The 14,728-nt window shown below is 40.2% G+C and overlaps 1 protein-coding gene across 2 annotated transcripts in view; it reads right to left on the minus strand.

The window, feature by feature from the left end:
* Positions 1 to 274: 274 nt before the first annotated feature.
* ATP10D (ATPase phospholipid transporting 10D (putative)) overlaps positions 275 to 14,728 on the minus strand; it is a 128,691-nt gene continuing 114,237 nt past the window's right edge. For both annotated transcript variants that reach the window (XM_081235500.1, XM_081235501.1), the window contains 4 exons: positions 10,170 to 10,250; positions 8,841 to 8,945; positions 4,900 to 5,087; positions 275 to 1,798 (listed from right to left, as the gene is read on the minus strand). In XM_081235500.1, coding sequence (XP_081091626.1) covers positions 1,468 to 1,798; positions 4,900 to 5,087; positions 8,841 to 8,945; positions 10,170 to 10,250 — 705 coding nt within the window. In that variant the 3' untranslated portion in view covers positions 275 to 1,467. The remainder of the gene's footprint in view (positions 1,799 to 4,899; positions 5,088 to 8,840; positions 8,946 to 10,169; positions 10,251 to 14,728) is intronic.

A 14,728-nucleotide genomic window follows, 5' to 3' on the forward strand; every position in this document is an offset into this window, starting at 1 on the left:
CAGTCTTTTTATCCTTAGATTCTAATCTTTTATTTGCAAGTGAATATATCTCTAAATTTTTATTTATTGGAAGATGATGATCTCAAGGAATGAATGCCAGCTGCTATGAGGATCACTTACTTTTCCATGTAAGAAAAGGTCAAAACAATATTCTGGTAAAAGGTGTGCTTTGGGATTTTCCTTCTAAGCTCTGGTACCAATTACTGTTGGATTTGGTGAGTATCTATAGGAGCAATGACAGCTTTTTGTATATGTTATTTATTAAACAGTTTATTTAAAAAAATCATAAGAAAGAAGAAAGCTACCTCCGTTAGCCATATGGGATTTTGAATATTCTAGAAATCAGTCTGTATAAAAGACCACTTGCAATAACATCAGAAGGCTACAAAAAATGTCAGACCAGGACAGTACATAGCAGGTAGAAGATTAAGCCCTGAGCATAATACTTGAATAGTCGTTAAGAAGAGCTTCATATAGACATGGAACATTAGCATGGAAATTTCATGAAGGAAATTCTGTGTGGCTGACAATTTTCAGATGGACAGATACAGACTTTTAAAAGAACTCAACAAGAATATATAATCTTAAAATAATACCTGGCAGTTTTGGTAGAAACTAGTTTCTTTGTTCCAACTAAAACCAGCATACATGATTTGCAACAGCAATTAACTTTATATAGACATTCTTGTCCTAAAATGTATTAAAAAACAAATCTAAGAACCTCATGGAATCCTCCTGAGAACCACCTGTATTAGTGTCAGTTCCATAATATCTCATTTTTAGAGCTTGCAACAGCAGAAAAGCTGTAGGGTATTGTAAAGACTATAAACCCTCATATGATCTCCCTAAGACTGTTCTGAAATTGATTGTCTCATTTTGATTAGGCTATTGTCAGTTTTAGAATATGGGAAATTGACAAAGGGCCCCTAGACTCAGCTGATTTTGTATTCCTTACCTATGCCTCTGTTTCCCAATTGAAAACATCTGCACAGAGGTATACCTCATAAAAAGTCTTCTGTTGACAGGAAGCAGAGAGAAGAACACATCTTCATGGAACCCTGGCATCCCTGCTGCCCCTCACCAGTGAAGCATTCCACCTCAGGAGAACACTGAAATGAGCAGACAGTAAAATAAATATACGTCTCAAATGAATTCCCTTGAAAATATTTGCATTTCTAGAACAATTAAAATGCTTTTACAAAATCCAAAAAGTTTCCTAAAAGCATTTGATTCTGAATTAAATATTTCACTTCTCTAAACTCTGTTCAGGTCAAACTCTAACCTCCTTTACAAATGTCTACAAACATATAGTAAAGGTCATCACATTGGCTTTTCCAAGCCCAGTAAAATGTTCTGGTCCCTTAAGGAAAAATCCAAGTCATGCTGGTTTGGTAGAGGAACCTCTTCAAAGGCCCTCTTCCAAACTTGAAGGACTACTTGCAACTCCAAGGAGGGTATTCTGCTCTTTTAATCCTTTGAGGGTCCAGCCATCCCTGAGGCCTTATTTTCAGAGTAGTCTGAGTCTAAAGCAGTTTCACATACAGATAAATTTCCTTGCTCAACAGCACAAGAAGTTGCCGACATCACTGCAAAGACAGCAGAAGGGTCAGAAATGGGTACTCTCTCTGACTTAACAGCTGAGTGGTCAGAATACTTAGATGTCAACTGATCCATCTTTCCAGCCCCTTTCCACTTCTTGAGAGCTTCAGTCCTCTCCTCTGCAGGCAGTCTGTCAAAGTGTTTTGCCCTCAGAATTGGAGATGGAAACAGGGATCCCTGAAGAACTCTGTATATAAACCTAGGTTACAAAAAGCATCACAGAATTACATTCACCTCAAATGCATTATGGGACACAAAAAATACCAATTAGAAAAAGTAGAAGGGTCTGATGACCCTTCTTGAGGTAAAGGGGGAGAATCAGTGAATTATAAAATGGAAATAATAACAATATTAAATTAATATTTGTAAAGCACTGAGAAAATAGTTCCTGATTGTCAAATAAATAAAAAATAAAACCTGTAAAAGTAGAGATACCAATAGTGCTACAGCCTTAATGTTAAGTTAAATGAGATAATACATATAAAGCAGGCCAAGCATTGGCACAGAGTAAGTGAGTATTTTTTTAAATGCTAGCTATTAGTTTCCTACGGCTATTGCAGCAAATTACCACAAACTTGTCCCTTTCAGTCCAAGCTGATAGTATTTATGCTGCTATAGCATTCACAAAAACCTTGTGAGTCTCCAATGTATGTCATGGGTATTTACACCATTAGATAAGAGGGTCCTCCACAGAGCTTTCCTGTATATCCCATCTCCTTCCTTGGTGACTGCTGAGATGGCTGAGAGGATCCATGAGTCACACACCTAATCTCTTCAGCACTAGCAAAGGCTGTCCAGCCACACTCTGGGCCTTCTCTCCAGAGCATACTCCCAACAGCCAATCTCCTAATTTCGGCAAATTTGAAGACTGGATAGGCCAATAATTTTCTAAACCTAGTTGCTTTGGGCTTAATAGTACTTCCCTCAGTCTCTTTTCTCTCACATTTTTCTATAAGCAGCAAGAAGAAACCAGACCAAACCTTCAAAAATTTGCTTAGAAAACTCCTCAGCTAAACATCCAAGTTCATCACTTACAAATTCTGCTTTCCACATAACAGTAGAACACAATTCAGCTAAGTTTTTTGCCACTATATTGCAAAGATCCCCTTTCCTCCAATTTCCAATAACACGTTTCTCCTTTCCTTCTGAGACCTCACCAGCAGTGCCTTTAATGTTCATATTTCTAGCAACATTCTATTTATGACCATTTACGTGTTTTCCAAGATGATATGGCTCTCTCTGCCCATGCTTCCTCCTTGCTTCTGAATTTTCACCAGCAGACACTGTAATGTCCATACTTCTATTGACAGTCTGTTTAAGGGAGTCTAGCATGTTTCTATTATGTGCCTCAAAATTCTTCCAGGATCTGCCCATTATCTAATTTCAAAGTCTATTTCACATTTTTAGGTATTTGTTACAGCAGCACCCACCTTTCTGATACCAAAGTCTGTATTAGTTTCCTATAGCTGCTGTAACAAATTACCATAAATGTGCTGGCTTAGAATAACAAAACCTTATTCTCTCACAGTTCTGAAGGCCAAGAATTCTGAAATCAGTTTCACTGAAACAAAATCAAGGTGTTGGAAAGGCCATGCTCCCTCTGGAGGCTCTAGAGGAGAACTCATTCCTTGCTCCTTCTGGCTTCTGGTGGCTGCAGGCATTCCTTGGCTTGTGACCAAGAGATCTCTGCTACCATGGTCAAAGTGCTTCTCCTTTTCTGTTAGTGTCAAATCTCGCCCTGCCTCTCTCTGATAAAGACACCTGTGAGGGCATTTAGGGCCCAGCCAGATAATCTCCCCATCTCAAGATCCTTAATCACATCTACAAATTCCTTTTTTCGCTAAATAAATAAAACATTCACCAGGTTCCAGGGATTAGGATACAGATGTATTTTAGGGGGTCAGTTTTTTCAGCTCACCACGACAATATTAGATAAAATTGTACCATTAATGCTCTTGAAGAAAAATTTCAGGCTATAACTTAAAAGTAATTGTTTCTTCATAAATTCTAAAAGTTCATCTTGTCAGTTTTTAATCTGAAAGCTGGTAATAACAGTGAACACTACAGAACCATCTCAGTTTACCAGTGATATTAAGTATACAATAACCACCACAGAATGACTCAGGTGAGTTTTTCTTATGCATTTCTAGAACGGATGTCTTTCAGCAACAAAGGGTTTGTGCCCATTGTGCCTTATGATTGTGTTACAGACTGGGGTTGGCAAACTTTTGTTCAATGGACCAGACAGTAATATCTCAGGCTTTGTGAGCCAAATAGTCTCTGTTGGAACTGTTCAACTCTGCTGTTGTAGTGCAAAAGCAGCCATAGACAATATTTAAATTAGTGAGTATGTCTGTGTTCCAATAAAACCTTACAAAAACAGGCAGTGGGTCAGATTTGGCCTGTGAGCCAATTTGTCAACCCTGTTAGAGAATAATATTGAATCACCATTTGACGTTCATATCATGTTTAAAAAGGTAGAACAGCTATTTGCTATAGTGTTTTCAGCTAAACAGATAGATTTTATAAAACTATAAAGGGGAAGAGCGCTAAAGAGTTCAAGATTTCTATAGATTAGAAACCCATGCATACTTCTTAGCCATTTCCATCCCATACGATATGAGAAATCAAGTTAAACTAAAATGGGAAAGTAACTGAAGTCAGAGCAGGGAGGTAAGTTTTCAGTGTTTATAGATCGTAGCAGAGATATGTGTCCCTCAGTACCCATTCTTTTTAGAAGCCCCCAGATTTTAACCACTCAGAGTCTACATACCCAGGTTCTAGTTAACGGGATATAAGCAATGATGTGTACCACATCTGGGTCATGACAATACAAAAAAGAATAAAAAAGAAGAAAGATGGAAAGCTGCATGCCTTCCATCTTCTCTTTCTTCCTCCTGCAGGCAGAGATGCAGGGATGCAGGGACCCAGGACCCGGATGTGCTGGTGGTGAGTCATCTTTAGTCACGCAGATGAGGGCAATGCCCTTGGGAGATGGCAGAAGAAAAAGAGGAAAGGAAAGGATCTAGGTCCTCGAATACCTTTGTGAAGCAAAGCTGCCCTATCCCTGTGGACTATCAACCAGACTAGAATTTTCCTTGAGAGAGAAATAAATTTTTTCATTTGCTTAAGCCACTTCTGTTCCCTGGCAAAAGAGTTAAAACCAATATTTTAACTAGTACACAGACTGACTTTTCCACTACTAAACAGGATGGTCTACTATCTATTCTTAGCAGTCGCTTGACGAATTCTAAGCCTATGACTTCACTTACTCTCTTGATGATAAAATAAACACCATACCTGGGCAGAAGAGCAACACAGGTTGTGAGAACACAAACTAAGTAGAACACTGGATCCAGCATGTGCTCCTGCATAATCCAATAGGGGTTGGATGGTGGGTTGCAAGTTACACACATGGCTCCAAAAACCAAGGCAAAGAAAAAATAAGACAAGATGCTCCCAACGATGACCAGCATGTGGATCCAAGTCTGCAAGATAAGAAAAGCAGAGGAGATGAACACGCTCTGATAATTTTGCAGCCTGGCAAAATCTGCTCTGTTGAAGAGACATCACATTCCAAGCAGTGGGTGAATGGTGTAACAAACCTTAGTGAACAAAACACAAAATATTGAAGCGAGAAGCAAGAGCACCTTTTGTGAATAGCTCATATCAGTGTTTAAGTTCTATAAAACTATGTCAAATACCAAAAAGTAACTCTGGTGCCTAGTTTACTTTGTATTATCCATGCACCATGAGGTGTTAGGATTTTCTCCTTATTTTTCCATATAGTCACTGATCTATTTCTTCTTTAAGATAATAGCTTAATCCAGTGAACCTCAAACTTTATCCATTTAAGTAGATGGTAGACATTACTGTTGCTCACCAATATTCCCATTCTCTTCCTCTAATAAGCATTTGGGAGGATTGCGTTTCCCCACCCCCTTGAAATTAAGCATGGCCACACGTCTTGCTTTGACTGATGAAACGTGAATGGAAGGGATGTGCAAAACTTTCTGGTTAGAAGCATGGAAGAGCTGGTGTGCAATTTTCCATACTGTCTCCTTTCCTTCCACGTTTGACCAAGAAGTTCTTCTTGGGGATAATTCCAGGTGGTACAGCTACGTGACACAGCTTGGGTCACTGAGCCACCCCTCAGAGGATAATTTCTCTAGAGCTGTCTGGAACCTTAGTAACTTTACATGAGCAAGAAATAAATCTCTGTCTATCACACTATAACCTATCCACCTTCATATCTACATAGAGCTTGCATTATTTTTTTAAAAATATTTTTCTGTAAACTGGCTCACTATCTAATCAAGTAAATTTATTTAGAAAGAAAAGCAGATCACTACCTTAAATGTAATATCAGCATTACCTCTCATAACATTGATGAGTCTGGGGTCTGATCTGTCTTTGTTACAAAGGGAAATTAGCAAGAGTTATTGCGAGAAAAAGTAACAGCCCCAAACAGAATTCTTCTCTGACATAATCTGAAGTATTGGAGAATCACCTTCATGTTATGCAGTAGTCAGTGTTATTTAGTGCAGTGTACAGTCCCACCTAAAACCACTGTGAATACCATGGTGGTATATATTACTCTTTTGGGGGAAGACTGCTTTTATTAATCATTTTCACTTTCTAGGGCTATAATTCTCAAAGAAGACCCAATATTCTCCATTTTCCTCTTAACCTTGCAAAGTATTTCTCCAGGGTAGATAGCTTCACAAGAGTCACAAAGACTGCTCATATTTTATAAAGATACACAAAATGCTCAGAAAACGTTGGCCCAATTTTTTTTTCCTCAAATGTTTTTTCCCACTGAGCCCTGAATTTTTTTTCCTTTAAGAAGTGCTTTTGGCAAGTGAGATGTGACTTGATGGAGTTGACTCATTTAAATAAATGGATGCAGTGAAAGTCAAGGGACACATTCTCAGAATGACTGACTCTTACTGACAACAGACCTTCAGAGGCCATGAGCTTTAGCCTTCCCTGGTGTGAGAAACAATTCTCTCTCTTTTTTTGTGTGTGTGGTACGCGGGCCTCTCACTGTTGTGGCCTCTCCCGTTGTGGAGCACAGGCTCCGGACGCGCAGGCTCAGCGGCCATGGCTCAGGGGCCCAGCCGCTCTGCGGCACGTGGGATCTTCCCAGACCAGGGCACGAACCCATGTCCCCTGCATCGGCAGGTGGACTCTCAATCACTGCGCCACCAGGGAAGCCCGAGAAACAATTCTTTAATGATGCATCCTTTATAGAGTAGTCACTGTTCTCGGCACCTAGCTTTCACTCCCCTTCTCTTAATGAAGACACCCAGCACTATGCACAGTCTTGGTAAAATATTCCTCCTCTCGCCAAAGCCTATGGCTGGAGCTAAGGAAACAGAATTCTATCACCAGGGACTGAACCTGGAGCACAATGAATGAGGCAAGAGCAGAGAGAAAATGACTGGGGCCAATTCAGACCAGAGTACCAGCCTGGTAAGCCTGTCCATTAGTTTCTGTTCCCTGGATCTCTAGAGCCACTCTGGATCCTCAGGATGTTTATTTGTTTGTTTTACCATGATTTTCAATATATTTTGAATAACTTTTCCATTTGCTCAGGTTAGTCAAAATAGATTGCTGCTGCTCATAACCACTGAACCCAAACTGCTGCTTGACATGTTAGAGCCTTTGGAACACTAATCAATGTCAGAACTTAAGACACTTCCTTAGGCAGGAGCAAAAGTACCTACATAATTGCTTAAAAATGAAATTCGATATTCAAAGAACCCCAAATATTTTAGTTCTAGAAATCTCTTTACTCTTCCCATCTAGTATTTGCAGATATTAACCTTTTACAACACTTTAGGCTCGTAAAGTTTGGTTATAGGAGGTTATAAGCAAAGCAGGTGATGTCAAAAATATTCAGCCCTGGGCTTCCCTGGTGGCACAGTGGTTGAGAGTCCGCCTGCCGATGCAGGGGACCTGTGTTTGTGCCCTGGTCCGGGAAGATCCCACGTGCCGCGGAGCGGCTGGGCCTGTGAGCCATGGCCACTGAGCCTGCGCATCCGGAGCCTGTGCTCCGCAACGGGAGAGGCCACAACAGTGAGAGGCCCGCGTACCGCAAAGAAAAAGAAAAAAAAAATTCAGCCCTACTTAAGAAATTATAAATAATCTCAATATATAACTTTGTATAACATTTAAAACTATAACCTCATTCAGCTATTTCCTGTTTGAAATGCATCACCAACATGTTACATATACCCCAAACACTGGTTAGTCAGTTAATCACTCATTTATTCATTCAAATATTTTTTGAGCACAAACTGTGTGCCAGTCTTTTCCTAGATACTGGTATACAGTGGTGAACAAAATAAACATGAACCCTATCCTCAAAGAGATTATAGTCTAATGTAGAAGAGAAACACGAATAGTATGATCACATAATTAAATGAAGAATTATAAGTTATTATTAGGACTATGAATAAAAACAAGAGGATGGTGTGAAAAAATGGATGGTTAGGGAAGGGCTCTTGGGAGAAGCAGCACTTTTCCTGAAACCTAAAATAACATTTGAATTAGGTAAAGTACAGGGATCCGAAAGTGGACTAGGAATGCTCCCATCAGAAGATATGGTCTATGCTAAGGCAGTTTACTTGCCAGACATGGGTGGGATATTCTTCACTTGCAGAAAAAGGTTTAAAGTAAAGCTCTCTTTATCTGAATCCTTCATATTAGCTTTGCCATAGAGATACCCTGCAATCATTTTGATGAAAAGACTTAACTTTATCATTAAGCTGGCAACTAACTTCAAAAAGACCTAGTTGTAAATGAAATGAATGGTAAAAATTCTGGAGGGAGAAAAAATTTTTTTTTTGTATTATGAGAAAAGCATCAAGTCATCACTTACAAAAGTCAGTATTACCAGGATTATGGCATTACACCCGTTTTCCTTTTAGTTGAAAGGCAATAGCTTGGTCTTGAAGGATGCTGTCCATAGAAGTGTAATTGTTTCTCCAGCCTGACTCACCTCCACTAACCATCCACACCGTGGATACCACCAAGGGGACCAGGCAGGTGTTCTCCACTCTCCCTGGCTGCACATCAACCTCAGCATAACGGCACTCAATGATCCACAAGAGTGGTCGTGGATCACCCTTCTTCCTTGGAGTCATTACTCTTCTTATGACCACTTGGTCTTGTAGGCATGAAGACAATTCCCCCAATGAGTCTCAGGCTACTTCAGAGGCAGGAAAACTACTCACCAAACTCTTGCTTTCAATTACCAGATGGAGCAGAATGATGAACAGAGCAGCTGTGTTCAAGGGGTTTCCAAATGTAAAGATGTCAATGTCTGAGCCCTGGTAGGTCTACAAAGAGAGAATAAAAGTTGGTGATCTTGGAGAGTTGTGTACCCTCAGTGGCACAGTATCATCAGTTTCATCACTCTATTCCACGACCCAAGGAGGACTGAGTCCCTTTCTTCAGTGTTCCTGATAACTGATCATTTAAGATAAACTTGAACATTTTTAGAAAAAGAGACTGACTCTCCCAGACAGGCCATATAAATTTTGAACTTTTTGGTTGGAATTCCTCTTTATTCTGAATCATAATTCATTTTCCTTGATCCTTTTACTTATACTTCCAACTCTTTGAGGTATAGAGAAAGATCAAATATGTTCCACTAACAGAGCTGAAAATCTTTGAAGCAGGTACTATGGCTAACCTGAGTTTATACCTCAGTTAAGTAAATATCCACCCCTCTCATAGGCATATGTCTTCAAAGTCCTTAAAGGATTCCACAAATGACACAATTTTCTGATCTTTTACAATTCTAGTCATTCTCTTCTAAATACACTTCAGATTGCCTTATCTGTATACCTCTTGATATGCAGTATACCTAGAATATTCTAGCTGGGTAAATTCAAGTAATTTTATTTGAATAAAGAACGAAAATTTTTAACTTAGAAACTATTACCTTTTCCCTTTTTATTACTGAACTTTTGTTAACCATCCATGATCATATTAGTGTTTTCTTCCAGGGAGGTGGGTGTGTGAATGGGCAACTATATCATGCTGCTTTGTGCTTGGTGTTGGCCTAAACTTTTAAATTCATTTACACATTCTCTGCTTAGTCACATTTCTTCCATTCTTTACCTGTATAACAATTTTTTTTTCTTTTAGTTTTGGGGAGCCTACTTAAATTTAATACTCTGAATGTCATCCTGGTAGAATTAGCCCAGCGCTTTAGTGAGTGCTTTCATATAACAGCTTTCATATTCTGACTTTGCCTCTCTGATTCTGACTCATTTAATTATAAGCCAGGCTTTCAACTTTAAAGTCATTGATGAAAACTATCAAGCAGTACAGGGCTAAAAAAGAGACCCAAGAGGACTCAGCTAAGCACTTCTCTCCAAATTTAACCCATTACCTAACATATTTGGGAGGAGTGTTATAATTTAGTCAGTAAATAATCAACTTGATTATATGAGCAAACTACCCTAATATATCCATTCTATATGCTGATACTGGTGACAGAGTACAAAGAAGTACCATTGATTAACAACAAATCCTTTGAGTGAATAAGGACTTACATAGTAAGGCACAAAGAAGCAGACCAGGCTTTGATAAAAGGCATCCAACAAGGTGATCCAGAAGGTGAGTGGTAAGTATGCCTGAAAATGAAACAGATATTGGGGAGGGAGGAAGATTAGTAACAGTCAAGCAAGATCAAGGAACAACACAAGCCAGTACTTGTTTTTGCTTCTCTGAGAGAAAACTCTATTCCTTCATTCTCTCATTCACAAAACAGGTGGGATTTGTAAGTAGTAGTGGAAGAATGAGGGATGATAATTGAATGAGATGAGTTCACGGGGGAAAAAAAAACCCTGAAGGAACTCTTCTTCAACTCGTATTACTTTTATCATTGGATCAATCTTAAATCTACCTCAAATAAGGATAGTAGTACTAATTTTCCATTTCCCATTGATCAGAAAACACTGTTTCAAAAACTTCTCCAATCCATCCACCTTTATTTCCATTACTCCCTTCATTCCAATTCACCATCAACTCTATGAATAATGGGAGAGCCATCTAACTGGCCTCTTTGCTTCCTCTCTTAGCCCTAATCCAATCTTCCCACAGCAGCCAGATGGTTTTAAAAAATGTAAATCAGGTCATGCCATCTCCCTAATTAATCAAACTGACCCCCCTCCTACTCCTCCAATGACTTCCACTGCATTTCCCATACAATCTAAGTTCCTTCCCACGGTCTAGGAGGTCCTGCATGGTCTGCCCATGGAAGCCCCTGCTCTCCAGGGCCACCCACCTGTTCTTACTGTCATTCACCATCCTCCCAACACACAGACTTCACCCTATTTCTCAAATATGCCAATCCCTTCTTTCCTCAGGGCTTCACCTGAGCTGTCATCTCTGCCAGAAATTCTTCCTGGACCTCCCACACGACCAGTTCCTCACTATTCATATCCCAGCTCAAATATCACTTCCTCATAGAGGCACAGACCCCAGACCAGTCTAAAAGTCATGCCCACTTAATCATTTACTACCATGGCATCCTTAGAAGTCTCTCATCACCATCAGAAATAATCTTATTTGTTTACCTAATGATTTTATGTTTCTCTCATCAGAATGCAAGCTTCATAAAGTGGGACCTGGGCTCTCTTATTCAAGTGATTAAAACAGTGCCTGGTACACAGCAGGTACTCAAATATTTGTTGGATTAATAAACTATTCTTATATAACTTTTCATGTGCTGAACTGCTTCCTACCGAAAGCTTGTAGAAACAGAGAAAGATCAAGTAGAGATACCAGTCAAGTGACTGAAAACAGGTTTTCAAACAAAAGATAATTCTGATCAAATAGTAATGTGTGTGCAAAAGGATTCTGAGGCTCCCTTCAGACCCAGCAGGAAGGATGGAGTGCTACAGTGTATTAGTGATGTCTGCCATGAACAAAAATGACAACACATGTATCATATCCCTGAGCTAGTCTTCCCTTTTCTTAACATGTTTATAGTCTTATTTCCTTTCAAATGAAAAAAGAAACTGAAATTTTCTTGAAAATGTGTAATTGTCTCCTAAAGCTTTATAAATACACAACATCTCCATATAAATTCTTCTGTCCTTCAAGAGATTACACTTAGAAGTTCTACATCTTTTTTTTTCTTTTTTATCTCTTTGTCCTCTGTAAAATCAAAGCAATGAAGATTCATCTTTTCCAGTCTACTTTTCCCTGTAGCTGCTTTTACAATTTTGTCATGGGAAATGATGGAACCTTCTACCTGCCTTTCTTCATCCAAGTGTCCATAAACTCTAAGCAGAAGCACAAATGGTGGAAGAAAATGTGGCAGAGTCAAAGGGGCAACCAAAATGTCACTGGACAAGAGAGAACAATTTCAGGATAAGTTAAAATATAGCTTCATGCTTCTGGGGGAACAGAGGTTGCTCAAGAAACCTAGAGCCAAAAGGTTAACAAGCACACTTTCTCCACAGTAATGTGAGCAAGGGGAATTAGGGGTAGAGAAGGGTCATGGATAAATGAAGGGCTGAAGGGAGTAACTCATGGGATCTCCTGGAAATTGAGAGGGAAAAATCTGGACATGAAGTCAAAGCCAGGAAAGAAGGCTGTGTGGGTGATGAGAGATGGGTAATAGACGATTGCTTCTTGGAAGGGACGCTTCTGGCTGCAGCCTTCCAGACTCATCTCCTTTCAAGGAGAGAGATGCTATAACCCTGGAAAGTATATTTCATGACACCAAAGACAGGAAATGGCCCAAGCACAAAATAGAATTTGTTTGGAGGCCAAGTTCAAAGGAAGGACAACTCTTCCGGAAAGTAAAGTCAATGAAATTAATTACCTTTTATCAATAGCCACATGCTGGGACTCTGCCTGCTTTACCATGTACTATAAAACTGGCCAGCTCAATAGAACAATGTGTGCAAAGGCTTGACAGCAAGCAGTGTTCAGCAACAGGAAACAATGACCTCAACTCTTCCAAGGGTAAAGACCAATTACAATCTTCAGGCTGAACAAATGGGCTTTGAAAACACCAAGCTGTAAAAACGTTAAAGGTCTGCTTTTACCCCTCTTTCCCCAATGGACTTGGAATTTAACTTAGACGTAGGGTACAGGACAATCTTCATTAATATCAACCACATATTCCTGCACCCTGGCCTTGAACTTTAAGTCAGATCGGACTTTTTTAGGAAAACCTCATATGGTTCTTTGATCTGAATGGGTTGGATGATATTAAAGGATTGTAAGGATTTCTTGCTCCCTGGAAGTTGACTTCTCCTCCATGTTGGCTGCTCCATGAGCCTAAGGACATTAAATTACCCTCCAGTCTCAAAAGGCAGTTCAACCCATAATAAAATTGGATTGATGAAAATAAATGCATCATTTTATTTATTTTTTATTTATTTATTTTTTTGCGGTATGCGGGACTCTCACTGTTTGTGGCCTCTCCCGTTGCCAAGCACAGGCTCCGGACGCGCAGGCTCAGCGGCCATGGCTCACGTGCCCAGCCGCTCCGCGGCATGTGGGATCCTCCCGGACCGGGGCATGAACCCGTGTCCCCTGCATCGGCAGGCGGACTCTCAACCACTGCGCCACCAGGGAAGCCCATGAACCAGAATTTAAACTCAGGCTAAACATCACCCATCATTTCTAACATGTGCTGCTCTGGGTCAGCATTTTCAGGACAGTGAGGCCAGTAAAGTCCGACCCATGGATTTCTCATGATGGGTCTCATTTTCGTCTCTCCAGTCCTTTTACAGGATACCCTCTTTCCCAATCCTGTCCATAGGGTTCAGCTCTGTCCTCAGGAATGATCTATGGCCCAGGCCTGGTCAATGAGAAAATGATCTTTCTAGCCACAGTGATAAGCACAGGGAAAGGCATGGGACTCAAGCTGGGCCAAGGAGTTGTAACCAGCATATTGACAGTTGCTTTAAGAGTAATGCTGTTTGGCCACCATTACTCCTGGATTTTGCAGCTATGAGAGCCAATATATTTCCCTTTTTCATTAAGCCAATTTGAGCTGGTTTTCTGTCACTTGCAACTGAAAAAGTCCTGACTAACAGAGTCCTTTTCTCAAGGCTAGAATATCTGACCAGATTGACCCCTCAGCTTTGTCCGCTTATACGTGTCTATAGGTTGCTGGTCCACCTCAGTCTCTGTGATCCTGACAATGTCCTTAGGAGAGCACTTTGGATTTCTGGCCATTAAACAGCGAAGGGGTGGGTGTGGGGGGGCACCCAAGGACCAAAGATAGCATCAGTGTTCTTTCTGCAGCACAGCAGGGGATCGGGAACCGGAGTTTACCTGTACCACCCATGAGCTTGGTGACACAGGCAGATTACTTAAAGTACCTCCCTGTGCCTGCCTTTCCTCATCTAGTGTGGATAACGATAGCATCTACCCTGCAGGATCATTTTGAGAAGTAGATTTATGTAAGTTAGGGACTTATAACAGTGCCTGGCATGTAAGAGGCATTACATAAATGTTCATAAGACCATCTCAATGCCGGTTATTAATTTTGTAAAAGACAAATTAGAAAAAAAAACTTTTGAGACAGCTAGCCCAATTAATCGGCAACTACAATACTATAGATAAGAGGAAATGAAACATAAGGGACATATCAGAGGTGGATGGACAGGACTGAGAGATCAGTCAAGGGGAGGTGGGACACGCGTTCAGGGAGAGGGAGCTGTTAAGTTCACACCACTATTTTGCGTGACAGTAGAACCTGAAGAATTTAAGTTTGGCTTTAGAACCAGACTAAAAAGGGTTCCCATCCTAGCTCTGCCATTTTTTAGCTGTGAGGTTTTTGGAAAAATTATCCAGCCCCCCTGAAGTTCAGATTCTTTCTCTTAGAATGGGAACAATACCAAGTCCTCTCTCAGTGTTTTGTGAAGATAAATGGGACTGGGGATATTTAGTAGTGTGCACAAAAGGCAGCACCGTGGGGTCTAGTAAATATTAGATATTATTAGTTGTAAGGTCTGAGGACTGCATTTCTGCTTATAAATACCTAAGATCTTTCACAGTTTTGTGTTCATCTCAGAAGCGACTGACTTAATAGCTGCTGTGTTAGTAGAGATCTTTGGAAACAGATGATTCAAATAGTTTTCAA

Source organism: Mesoplodon bidens (assembly GCF_964165515.1).
Source record: "Mesoplodon bidens genome assembly, chromosome: 1".
Classification (NCBI taxonomy): Eukaryota; Metazoa; Chordata; class Mammalia; order Artiodactyla; family Ziphiidae; genus Mesoplodon; species Mesoplodon bidens.